This window comes from Lithobates pipiens, unplaced genomic scaffold (assembly GCF_037356315.1).
Source record: "Lithobates pipiens isolate NorthernLeopardFrog02 unplaced genomic scaffold, aLitPip1_a1.2 Scaffold_10, whole genome shotgun sequence".
Lineage (NCBI taxonomy): Eukaryota > Metazoa > Chordata > Amphibia > Anura > Ranidae > Lithobates > Lithobates pipiens.
In genome coordinates this window covers 32,728,101-32,741,544 of record NW_027507686.1, presented here as the reverse complement: position 1 = coordinate 32,741,544, position 13,444 = coordinate 32,728,101, and the positions used below count along the sequence as shown (strand labels likewise).

General features: G+C 45.5%; 1 protein-coding gene across 1 annotated transcript in view; it reads right to left on the bottom strand.

The window, feature by feature from the left end:
• Window positions 1-6,710: 6,710 nt before the first annotated feature.
• Window positions 6,711-13,444, bottom strand: part of LOC143929303 (Wilms tumor protein 1-interacting protein homolog) — a 67,077-nt gene continuing 60,343 nt past the window's right edge. Inside the window, exon 8 of the mRNA XM_077453409.1 lies at window positions 6,711-12,094. Within this exon, the coding sequence (XP_077309535.1) occupies window positions 11,939-12,094 (156 nt within the window). The 3' untranslated portion in view covers window positions 6,711-11,938. The remainder of the gene's footprint in view (window positions 12,095-13,444) is intronic.

The following is a 13,444-nucleotide window of genomic DNA, read 5'->3' as shown; positions in this document are numbered from 1 at the left end:
CCCAAACTGTTCCCACAAAGTTGGGAGCATGAAATTGTCCAAAATGTCTTTGTATGCTGACGCCCTAAGAGCTTCACTGGAACTAAGGGGCCAACATGACCCCTGAAAAAACAACCCCACACCATAATCCCCCCTCCACCAAATGATTTATTTATTTCAGGTACTTATATATAACCATCAATTTACGCAGCTTTTACATATATATTGTACATTCACATCAGTCCCTACCCTCAAGGGGCACTCTACATTCTAAGGTCCCTAACTCACATTCATACATACTAGGGACAATTTAGACAGGATCCAATTAACCTACCGGCATGTCTTTGGAGTGTGGGAGGAAACCGGAGTACCTGGAGGAAACCCACGCAGGCACAGGGAGAACATGCAAACTCCATGCAGGTTGTATCATGGCTGGGATTCGAACCAGCAACCCTTCTTACTGCTAGGTGAAAGTGTGATCCACTAGACCAGTGTTTCTCAACTCCAGTCCTCAAGGCGCCCCAACAGGTCATGTTTTCAGGCTTTCCATTATTTTGCACAGGTGACTGGATCAGTTTCACTGCCTTAGTAATTACCCCAGCCGTTTCCTCTGAGGGAAATACTGAAAACAGGACCTGTTGGTGCACCTTGAGGACTGGAGTTGAGAAATGCTGCTCATCATCCCTGTCCTCAGGGCTCAGTAACAGGCCAGGTTTTATGTATTACCTTGGGGGAGATGCAGACTAGAATACGGCAATCACTGAGCAGCAAATGCTATCACCTGTCATGTATTTCAGTTATCTTGCAAACCTGGCCTGTTAGTGGGTCCTGAGCCAGGGTTGATGGCCACTGCGCTGCCCATTATACCAATGCACAAAGTGTGGTCCATAAAGACATGGATGAGCGAGTTTGGGGTGGAGGAACTTGACTGTCCTGTACAGAGTCCTGACCTCAACCGAATACGGACTAAGGCTGGGATGCCTTTAAAGTTCACTTGCGTGTAGAAGGCAGGTGTCCCCATACTTTGACAATATAGCGTATTTACCAGACCCTTTCCTCACTCTCCATCCTGAAGGATCCTATTGTGTGCTTGCAGCTGGCAGTGGGAAGGAGAGGAGGAAAGCCGGCAGCACTGCAGGGGGTGGGGGGCACACAGGGGGAGATGTATGGTGCACAGGAAGGGCGTTTCCTGGAACCAACCTTCTATATGGCTTTCTCTGCAGAAGCTGAAAGCTGGCAGGAGGGAGAGAAGTCAGCTTTCAGCTGTCGCAGAGGGAGCCATGCAGGGGATCGATTCCAGTATCCCCCCCACATCCGATCACTCTCCCTGTGCACATCCGATTCACCCAGCTGGGCACCATACAGGAGGACCGATTGGTACCCCCTTATCCATGGCCTTGATGAGTGGTGAACAGGTGTGATCTCTACATGACGCGGCACAAATTGCGCCACCTCCTCCTCCGTCTGCGCTGCAGCGGATTGTTCCTGTGAAGCTGTGTCCGCCCAGCCAATTTCTTAATGAACAATCTGACATGAAGACTCTAATTAAAGGATGAACATTTTCTGCCGAAGATCACAGCCACCGTCTGGCGCTTCATCTGGAGCTGCCGGATCTTAAAGGAAAAACCGCACTGAGGAAAGTATGCAGGTGGCCGATCTTGAGCTCTGTTTGAACATGCCAACGGCTGGGTTTCAATATGCAGAATCATTGACTCCGTACAAGCATGCAGCCTGTGAAGTCAGACTTCACTGGGAATATCTAAGGGTTTACAACCACTTGAAGTGACTATCCTCAGGTGATACAGAGATTAAACAAATCTTCCTATGTAAGTTGTACCTGTTATCTGCAGTCTTCTCTACAAACAGGAGGCAGACAGCTGAAGTTACACTCTGCAGAGCTTAGGGAGGAGACCTGATTGGAGGGAAGGGAGACAGACGCACAGGAACCGAGCTGAGGCTGTGTGCTGGAGCTCCTTCCCGTCACCTTTTTTCCTCTTGGTGTCAGGAAAACTTGTCAGAAGTGAATTATGCTGATAGCAGATGAATGAGGCAGCAGACAGAAATGACACTTAGTGCTCTGGATTGAGACAAGTATACACTATAGAGGGATATTTTCTGTTCATATTTCATGTCTGAGGTTTACAACCACTTTAAAGCTTTGTTTCATACCATTTAGGAACATAGCATTTTCAGAAAGAGATGTCAGCAGTGGTGGCATACAACAGATCCCCCATGACAGGTTAACTTTAGCTATACATCTGGACTGGCTGTGATTAATGGTCAAAAGGAAGGGGCAAGGAGCCAGACACACGGACTCCCAGCTGGGGAGCACTGCCATCCTTCTCTCCAGAATCCTCCTGCAGCCTCCCATACTCTGGATAGGGCACAGCAGCCTCCCCTTCTCTCTATACATCTCAGCAACTTCCTACTGCCTCCCCTTTCTATCCATAAAACATAGAGCCCTTCCACATCCTCCCTCATTCCCTCCATAGTGCACAGCGTTCTCTTCCATAGAATTCAGCGTCCTTCCACAGCCTCCCCTTTTCATCATAAAGCGCAGAAGCCTCCTTCTCACCATAAAGCACAAAAGCCTCTGACAGCCTCCCCTTCTGTCCATGAAGGGCAGAATCGTTCCACAGCCTCCACTCTTGTCTCCAAAGAGCAAGGTGTCCTCCCACAGCCTCCATTTCTCTCCATAAAGTGCCAAGTCCTGGCACAGCCTCACCTTTTCTCCATTAAGCATCGTCATCCTGCAACCTCACCCTTTTTGTCATAAAGCGCAGAGGCCTTCCATAGCCTCCCCTTTTCACCATAAAGTACAGAGGCCTACCATAGCCTCCCCTTTTCACCATAAAGTACAGGGGCCTTCCATAGCCTCCCCCTTTTCACCATAAAGTACAGAGGCCTTCCATAGCCTCCCTTTTTCACCATAAAGTACAGAGGCCTTCCATAGCCTCCCCCTTTTCACCATAAAGCACGGAGGCCTTCCATAGCCTCCCCCTTTTCACCATAAAGCACGGAGGCCTTCCATAGCTTCCCCCTTTTCACCATAAAGCACGGAGGCCTTCCATAGCCTCCCCCTTTTCACCATAAAGCACGGAGGCCTTCCATAGCCTCCCTCTTTTCACCATAAAGCACGGAGGCCTTCCATAGCCTCCCTCTTTTCACCATAAAGCACAGAGGCCTTCCATAGTCTCCCCCTCTTCACCATAAAGAATGGAGGCCCCCCCCTTTTCACCATAAAGCACAGAGGCCTTCCATAGCCTCCCCCTTTTCACTATAAAGCACGGAAGCCTCCCATAAGATGAGAAGTAAGGCCAGGAACTACTTGGTCGAGGGATCATCTGGATTTTTTTGCCCCAACCTCTTTTAGGCAGCAGCATAACATAACTATTTCTGAATTCCTGTGTCCCTTAATGGTCAAAAAAGGAAATAGTTAACTAACGAATGAAACCCACATATCTAGCTCCAGTTTCTGCATAACAGAAATGTGTTGCCCAGCATATATCAGAGTTCCTCCTGGAGAAAAAACACATTTGAAAATCTATAAACCTTGTAAACCCCCCAAAATATAGGACTGGGACTAGGAGTGGGAGGGGTACCTGTGTGAGCCAACCAGACTGCATAGTGCAGCATTACCAATCCAAAACCGGGTACACACATACCAAAAGTTGTCCAATTCAACATGAATCAGACCAACTTCTGTTGAACAGAGAAGAGCACACACATAGAAAAGTCGTCTAAGGACCGGCTTCTGTTGAACAGTCCTGCTGGGAAAACCATCATTCGATCAGCGCTCACAGCCAATCGCTGCAAGTATTGATCTGTGTATTCTGGAAAGGGGGGAATACTATAGCTCAGGGGGGGAGATCCCGCCAACATTTTTTGTGCTGCTGTGGTGTTCTTTCAGGTTTTTGTTTCATTCAACCCGCTGGTCAAATGAAAAAAATAATAATAATTGTATACACAGCTTAACACTGTGAACCTTGTTTCCACAAAGGTTGTGAACAGTGATGGCCCTTTAATATCCAATCAGCAGGCTTGGAGGTGACACCACCTTACTCCTAATGTGTGATAGGGATAGCGGTGTCACCTTTTAGGCCAGAATGCAGCAGATGTACGCAAATCGCAAAAATGGAACAACAAATCCTTCACATTTTGAAGTACATGCAAACCCAATCAGTAGAATCTTTTAATTTTAACAGGAATTTTCTTTTTTTTTGGATCTGCAGCTTTTATTGATGTAATCCTTGGTGATCCTGCCACAAAAGTCTTTGTTCAGGCACTTCCTGTTATAGGGTGACAATGCTCTGTCCCGGTCTTGTAATTGTGCTCTTGTGTTGTCACCTTCTCAGAAAGGCTTGTGATGGAGACTACAAGTGGTTGTTTCAGCACACATTACATAGGAATGCTTCACTGTTATCACCATCAGGAAACACACCCCAAGAAATGCCATGCAGCCACTGCAGTAGTGCAGGTAGACATGACGTGGCTGCAGGGGATCAGCAATATTAACCACTTAACAACTGGCCCATAGCCGAATGACGGCTACAGGGCGGTTGTTTAACTCTGGGAGGCCGTCATATGACGTCCTCCCAGAATTCCGCTCTCGGGCGCGCACTCGAGAGCATCCATGACCGCTTGATGCTCTCGATATTTATTATAGCAAAAAGTAAAAAATAATGCTTTTTTTTTCAAAATTGTCACTTTTTTTGTTTATAACGCAAAAAAAATAAATGCAGAGGTGATCAAATACCACCATAAGAAAGCTCTAATTGTGGGGGGGGGGACGCCAATTTTGTTTGGGAGCCACGTCACATGACCGTGCAATTGTCAGTTAAATCGACGCAGTGCCGAATCGCAAAAAGCGGTCTGGTCATTGGACTGCAAAATGGTCAGGTCTGAAAGTGATGAATGCTCTCCTTGCCCGGCCTGTCAGTTTAGGTAGACGGCCATGTCTTGGTAGGTTTGCAGTTGTGCCATACTCTTTCCATTTTTGGATGATGAATTGAACAGAGCTCTGTGAGATCTTCGAAGCTTGGGATAGATATATATATATATATATATTTTTTTTAATAACCTAACTCTGCTTTCAACTTCTCCACAACTTTATCCCTGACCTGTCTGGTGTGTTCCTTGGCCTTCATGATGCTGTTTGTTCCCTAAGGACATCATAGAATAGCTGTATTTATACTGAACTTAAATTACACACAGATGGACTCTGTTAAAGTAATTAGATGACTTCTGAAGGCAATTGGTTCCACCAGATATTAGTTAGAGGTATCAGAGTAAAGGGGGCTGAATACAAATGCCCCCCCCCACACTTTTCAAATAATCATTTGTAAAAAAAATGTTGAAAACCATTTTCCTTCCAATTCACAATTATGTGCCACTTTGTCTCTATCACAAAATCCCAATAAAATAAATTAAATTTTTCATTGTAACATAAAAAACGTGGAAAATTTCAAGAGGTATAAATAGTTTTTCAAGGCACTGTGTTTATTTTTTAGCGGAGGCCCTATAGCAGTGATGGCGAACCTTGGCACCCCTGATGTTTTGGCTGACTACATTTCCCATGATGCTCCACTACACTGCAGAGTGCATGAGCATCATGGGAAATGTAGTTCCAAAACATCTAGGGTGCCAAGGTTCCCCATCACTGCCCTATAGACTAAACTGACGGGTGTTGCAATTTTTTATGTCACGTGGTATTTGCACAGCAATTTTTCAAATGCTATTTTTTTTTTTAAAAAAGAAATACACTTTAATTTTATTTCACACAAACACAATATAATACCCATTTTTAATTTTTTTTTGTAAAATATAAAAGACGATGCTACGCCGAGTAAATAGGTACCCAACCTGTCTCGCTTTAAAATTGCATCCGTCTGTGGAACGGCGGCAAACTAAGGTTCTTAAATTTCTCCATAGGCAACGCTTTAAGCGCCTTTACAAGTTACCAATTCAGAGATACACAAGTGGTCTGGGGCTCTCACTCTGACAATCGCAACAATACCTCGTGTTCGATCACCATTTACATATGCATGCGGGAGTGGTTAAAGTGGTTGTAAACCCTCCATATATCCAGTAAAGTGGCTGGCCTCAGGCAATACACAGAGATGAAACAAATCCTCCTACATGCGTTGTACCCGTTTACCTGCAGTCTTCTCTTCTCTACATCCGTTCAGTGCTGAATTTACAAAGCTTGTCTGAGAGTTCAGAAAAAAAGTGGGTGGAGAACTGAAGTTACACTCCACAGAGATTAGTGAGGAGGGGTCTGATTGGAGTGAAAAGACACTCCCCCCTCCACAGAGCACACAGGAACAGAGATGAGGATGTCAATCAGCTGGAAGTCCCTCCCCGTCACCTTTTTTTCCCTTGATGTCAGGAAAACTTGTCAGAAGTGATCCATGCTGATAGAGGAAGGAAGCAGCAGACATAAATGACACTTAGTGCTCTTAATTGAGACAAGTACACACTAGAGGGATATGCTTTGGTCATATTTTATGTCGGAGGTTTACAACCACTTTAATGAAAAGATTATACTACATTCTGACCACTAGGTGGAGCTGATATTACAGGCAATAATCTCTTAGAAAAAAATAAATAAAATATGGTGACATTTCTTTTAACTTGAACAAATGCTTCTGACATTCGTGCAGCAAATGTATATAAAATAGATCCCAAAGTTTCTACATTTCCCCTTCCCACCTAAAACACGCAGGGCAACATCAACTACAAAAAGGTCTTTATTGTAAAAAGTAGATTATAACAACTAAAGTTTAAATGACTCCTTTGTCTCTTTTTTAACATTAAATAACTTAAGGTGACAGCAGTATCGCTTCTTCGGATAAATAAATCTAAAATTTCCCCAAGTTTTCTTTTTTTTTATGTCTGAAAACAAATAATTGAGAGAATCATAACACAGATAATAAAAAATAAAACACACAATCGTTCTAAGGTACTAAATAACCGAAGCACAATTCAGAGTCCTGCCAGAATTTATACAAAAATAGTTCAACTAAATCCAATTTAATTTTTTTTCCGCCTTTGTTAAAAACTACAATCATGATATACAAAGCCGGACGGTCCGATCTTCACAATATACAAAGCGGGCGCCGCGACGACATCTCTCCTACAAAGTTGGTCCAAGTTCTCGGAAAGAAGAAAAAACAAAAACAAAACAAAAACAAAAAAAAAACTATATTCTTTCAAAGAAAATTAAAAATATATTTCGTAAAAAGGAAAAACTTAATTTAAGTCAATGCGTATACTAACGTTACAATATTAGTTACAATGTGAAATAGTTTGGGGGTGCCGCCTGCGGGGCGCTAAATACTGAGACACAGGAACTTAAGATCGCTGTGAAGTTTCCTCTACGAGAAATGTAATACGTGAAATGGTCCTTCGGAGCTGGCTTTGTGCTGGTATTCGGGGGCTGGCTTTGTGCTGGTATTCGGGGGCTGGCCAGGAATGACCATGTGCTAGATTTGGAGGCCAGGGCTGACCTTGTGATGGTATTCAGGGGTCCGAGTGGACCTTGTGCTAGTGTTCGGCTGCTGGGCAGACCTTAAGTAGTATTCGGGGGCTGACCTGACCTTGAGCCTGAATTTGGGGGCAGACATTATGATGGTATTCAGATTCCTGAGTAGACCTTGTGATGGTGTTCAGGGGCTGGGCAGACCTCAAGCAGTATTCAGGGGCCAGAAATCTACTTGTGCTGGGACTTGGTTCCTGGACTGACCTCATGCAGAGATCTGAGGGCTAAAGTTCACCTCATGCTGGGATTTGGGGGCCAGGGCTGACCTCATGATGACAGAGGTCTAGGCTGACCTTGTGCCACTACTCGAGGGCCAGAAATCTCCTTGTGCTGGGATTTGGTTCCTGGACTGACCTCATGCTGGGATTCGGGGGCCAGGGCTGACCTCATGACAGAGGTCTAGTCTGACCTTGTGCCCGAATTTGGAGGCTGACCATGTGCTGCTCTTCTAGGGTTGGAAATTGTCTTGTGCTGGGATTTAAGGGCCAAAACTCACCTCATGCTGGGATTCTGGGCCGTGAACTAACCTAGTGGAGATTCGTGGCACTAATACAGTAAACAACGGTTAAGAGCACAGCTCATATATCTGGATATTTGCCACACATGCTTAGCATATGAACCAATGAGTGCTCACATGGCATCAGATGTGATTGATGAAGGGGAACTCCATCCCAGAGAAGATACAGCAAGTTCTGCCCTGGGTGTAATGAAATTAGGGGAAAGTCAGCAACGGGGTCAGGCAGCTTTTCTAACCCTTTACTGCTCCATCCATTTTTTTTACTGCTCCATCCATTTTTTTTACTGCTATCTGGGACCTTGTTACAGAAATTTCCCCTCACTTCCTGTTCCAGTGACAAGTGCTTTAGCAGACAGGAAGTGAGTCAATCCCTACTAAAAAAAAAAAAAAAAAAAAAACCTGTTGGGATTTCAACAACCTCGGTACAGATGCAGAATTTGTTGGGTTTTCAGATGACAAAAGTTGTCACTTTATAAAGCTGTTCTCTGTAATTCCTCTACCCATTTACTACCAAGTGACAGCAACGCTGTAAATTCTGTTTTCAGGGCTGATTCACACAAGGACACACTCCATATCTGTCCCGGATTGTGTTTCTACATGCGCGTTATGGTACGTTTCCGGATGCAGTCCAGATTCTTTGTTTTGTTTTTTTCCACTTTACTGGGGTCTGGTGCGTTTTTGATGCATTCCAGTGCAGCAAAAATTCAGCATGTTCTACTTTGTTTCCTGAAATGCCCTGGAACTGACTGCACCGCTGTGAACTATGCCATTGGAAACCATATAACCCACTTTCCATGCATTTTTGATGCAGAAAAAAAAAAAAAAAACCAACACTGGACTACATGTGGTGTGAACTGATCCTCAGAAGTAATTTTTCACCGGTTTATAAAAGACAACTGGATCGCTAACCTGTAACACGTAATGCCGAAAGCTTTGATGTTTGTAGAAAATTGTCAAAAAGATTTACTGCTGGTGTGTGAGAAATAACATGATGGTCAACACCCCAACTCACACAATTGACACTGCTCTGCTCTGGCTGCCTGCTCATCAACATGCAGCAAAAATGTAAACATTGGGAAAGGGGGCTTTAGTTACAGTGCGGAAAATAGCATTAAGACCCGAAGCCTGCGGGATATGGAACCCTTTTTATTAAGGAAAAAAAAGCGCAGAGCTGACAGTGCCTATTACTAATCGGTTTCTAATTGGATTCAGGATGAGGATTCTCCTTGAAGAAGCCTCTCGCGGAGGTTGGCTGGGGTCATGATATGCATTAAAGGGGCGGTACACACATCTGAGGATATAAAATGACTTTTATCTGGATGTAAAGGTTTTCTTGCACACAGGCGACATCCAGACAGGTAACCCCATTACAAGAAACCGTTCGCTGAAAAAAATGGCATTTTAACTGGGTTGAACTTTGTCCTATTCGCTCAGATCTGTAGCTTTTGCTCCTTTAATAAAGCTTCACAACGCTTTATAAAAACGCTGAGAAGTGGCCAAAAACTCATCTGCCGCCACTGTGAAGGGGCCCCAGTACATCCTATGGATCCCACATGGCTCCTCCCACATCACCAATTTCCACAGTTGTTGTAAAAGAAGCCCCAATCCAGCCTACAGATCCCACATAGTTCCACCCACATTCTGAAATGGAATGCAATTGGTGAGATTTTAGGTCATGCCATCAAATGCGCATTGCCTACCGCCCACGACTTATGCCGTATGAAATCTACAGCTAGACAGCAGATTACCGGGGAGGTCAGTTTATGTATTTTCGTGTAGTTTGTAAGAAGCTGGTCATACACCTGACAATAGGACCATACAATCTCATTTAGGGTGGCCATACGCATTACAATGTCACCATACAATCTCCTTTAGTGTAGCCATACATGCAGCAATGTGCGATCCATCTCAGTACGATGCAACCATCAAATTGTGGACCACACACATGGTACGGCTGAACATGATATAAATGTAAACGATTTATTTAAAACCGATCCTACAATCAGTCTGCATCATGATCGGTTTTCCAGCATACAGATATATTTTTGAGCAATCAGAAGTGATCAATAAAAAACGGAATTGGTTGAGAGTTCTGTTCTGTGTTGAAGGGCGGGTCTCCGATTAAAAATTCTGAACGGATTCAGGCCCCGTTCACACCACAGGTTTATGAGGTCAAATCGCATGACAAGTCGCACCCTGTTGTCGGGAGTGGCAGTGTCCAAATCAGTACGATGCCAGCGGCTTTGCGGTGCCGCATCGATTTGAAAAAGTAATTCCTGCACTCAGTTTGGCGATTTCGAGTGCGACTTGCATAGACAGCTGTGTATGAACCCACACCAATGTCTTCCAAGTCGCACTGACATGTGGCTTTGAAATTATGCGATTTCAGATGAAGTCAAACGATTTCAAAGCCGCAGTCAATGTGAACGAGGGCTCAATCAGGACAATGTGTAGAGTGACCTAAACAGTCTGACGTGTACCCAATCAGGCCTTGCACTCAGGGTCACCGCTGGGCTGCGCTAGCAGGGGACCCAAAAGGGGCTGCCTATGGGTGACCCTAGTCCTGCACCCAGCTTGGTTCAGGAACCCCCTTTGGAACATTTCTTCAGGTTGGGTGGCCAGGCACAGAACCACAGAGTCACTGTGACGGACAAGTGGGAGGAGCAGAAATAAGAGTCAGAGCTCGTCCAATGGAAATGTTGTGGGTGGGGAGGGGGGGTACCATGATTTCTAATGGTGACCCAGTTTGCAATGAATTGGTAGATCTAAAAGGCGATTGTGCCGTCATACTGTGGCACGCTTGGTCTGCAAAGGGCATAGAATATTTGCTCATAAATCATCATTATGATTTGGCCTCTAATTTTTTTTCTCTGATGGGGAGATCGTTTTTTTTTTTATCAATGGTCCAAACTATTTGCAGAAGTATTAAAATGACATCATAAAAAAATACAACCAGATATCAAATTACAGGTCTGCCTAACACCCTCACAAACTGCGCATGACCCTGCCCCCTCCCCTACAGCACACTGACACAGTTCACGTATTTACAAAGGATGTAATCTTATCATCCTGTTGCCATGTCCGTCTGGCCCCGTCCCCTCCACAATACCGACACAGTTCATGTATGAACAGAGGGTGTGACCTTGTGCTCCTGTTGCTGTGTCAGGCCACGCCCCCTCCACTTCAGCATCCCGTCACAGTTCACGTTTGGCCAGAGGGTATGATCTCAGGCTCCTGTTGATATGTCTGCGTGGCCACGCCCCCCTCCACCCCTGCCGCAGTTCATGTATGGGTGGAAGATGTGATATCAGGCTCCTGTTGCTGTCTGCCTGGCCACGCCCCCCTGCCACTGACAGTCCATGTAAGGGTGGAGGATGTGATCTCAGGCTCCTGTTGATGTGTCTGCCTGGCCACGCCCCCTCCACTTCTGCCGCAGTTCATGTATGGGCAGAGGATGTGATCTCAGGCTCCTGTTGTCTGCCCAGCCACGCCCCCCCCCCCCCCGCCACTGAAGCAGTTCATGTATAGGCAGAGGATGTGATCTCGGGTTCCTGCTGCCAGCCGATGTGTAACATAAAAGGGTTAATGTGGATTAAGTGCTAATACTGCCGCTACATTCTACACTAAGCAGATCCCGGGCCTCCCCCCCGCGGCGCGGCACTAACTGAAAAAAAAAAGTAATAAATAATGGTGGTGACACGATTCAGCTCTAGGTAAGGGCTGCGGTGGTCAGACCGCGAGTTAATGGCACTTTCATTAAGGGGGTCCAGTGTTGGCGTCACCCTGAGAGGGTCAGCGGTGCCCCTTGGAAGCCCCCCCTCCCTCCCCCCCGGATTGTGTACACACAGTACGGGTAGATGGGTGAGCAGTCTCTGTCTTCCTCCTCCTGCCTCTCCAGTGGTTCAGAGTTCCGTGACGTGCATGGGATAGCTGGAGGGGTGAGGAGGCGGCGGCATGGTGACGTTTATACGGTGGATGTGACAACCGTGGCACAGGAGGTGCCCGTCTAAGGGGTAGCAGCGGTGACCTTCCTCGTCATTCAGCTGCAGGTGACAGTCCTGCCAGGAGAGGGAGACAAAGAGAGAGTGTCAGTGATCATCACCATGGGTGGAGCTTTATAGAGCGTCCAAGGACAAACATGACACATTTATAACTCAGGGATTTGTACTAATGACCATTGGCCAAATTTACAGAAAAAAAAAAGTATAGAAAAATCTAAACTCTTACAGGTGTCACCAGAACAGGAACTGAGGGGAAATCCTGTAATAAGGACATCTGTTGAAGTGACAGGAGATGGCCTCTGAATTCCTGTTGCGGCTTCAGGACAGGAAGTAAAGAAGCACAGATCACAACAGAAGTCCCCCCCCCCCCCCCCCCCCCCCCACCAAATGAAAAAAACAACAACACCACACCCCTTTAACAGAGTGGACACAGGGCATTCTACAGACACACCAAAAAACCTTCAAGGAAGTAAACAGGAAGTAACACATCCTGTCCTTCCACCCCACTGCCATTCCCCTCCTCACACTTGCTGACGATTCACAACTGTCAAGCTGTCAGCCCAGAGGTGCTGTGCAAATACGACAGTAATAGCCGCGACTGTAAAAAAACAAAAACAAAAAAAAACAATATTTATAAACATTGTTCAGACAGGAGAAGAGAGATACAAAGTAACGTCTATAAGCAATGTTATTTTTCAGCTCTCTGTTACTTTGTATCTCTCCAGCTCCCATCTGAACAAATATAAACAAACAAACGTTACTTCGTAGCTCTCTCTCTCCCGTCTGAACACAGTTTTTTTTAAACAATGTTACTCTATAAACATTGTTCAGGGTGATGAGGACGACAGGCATGCAAGGTGCAAGCCAGGCATTTGCTCTCCAGTCCCTCAAACAGAACGGCAGAGGAGCGACAACTAATGAGGCATGGAGCTGCTCAGCTATGGAGGAGACCTTACCTGAACTGCATTGGCCCGTATTGGTGATGCAGTGTGAGAAATTCAACAGTGACATGATGTGCATCACAAATTCTGGCAAATGATCTATTACATCGCAGTGACCATTATTTAGAGAAAAGCAGCACAAATAGCCAATCTGTTCTGCTGCAATGCAGTGAGCAAGCTGATAGGAGGAGAGAGCAGAGAGACAAAGAGCTCATCAGTCTTCTGCTTCTCCTTTCACTGTTCAATCACAGGCTGGGGGAGGGGAGGGGGGGGCAAGACCTGTAAGTGATGCTGTACTGTAACAGAAAAATCAGGTCTCCAGCCCTGCCAGACAGGGCTGTGCTGTGTGGCAGAGTTGTGCAAATCTCAGGACTGGATGGACAGAAATGCATTCCCCATACATGTATTTCATCTGTGTATTTAGATGACCTTTAACTTAAAAAAAAAAAAAAAAATTGCAAACAGA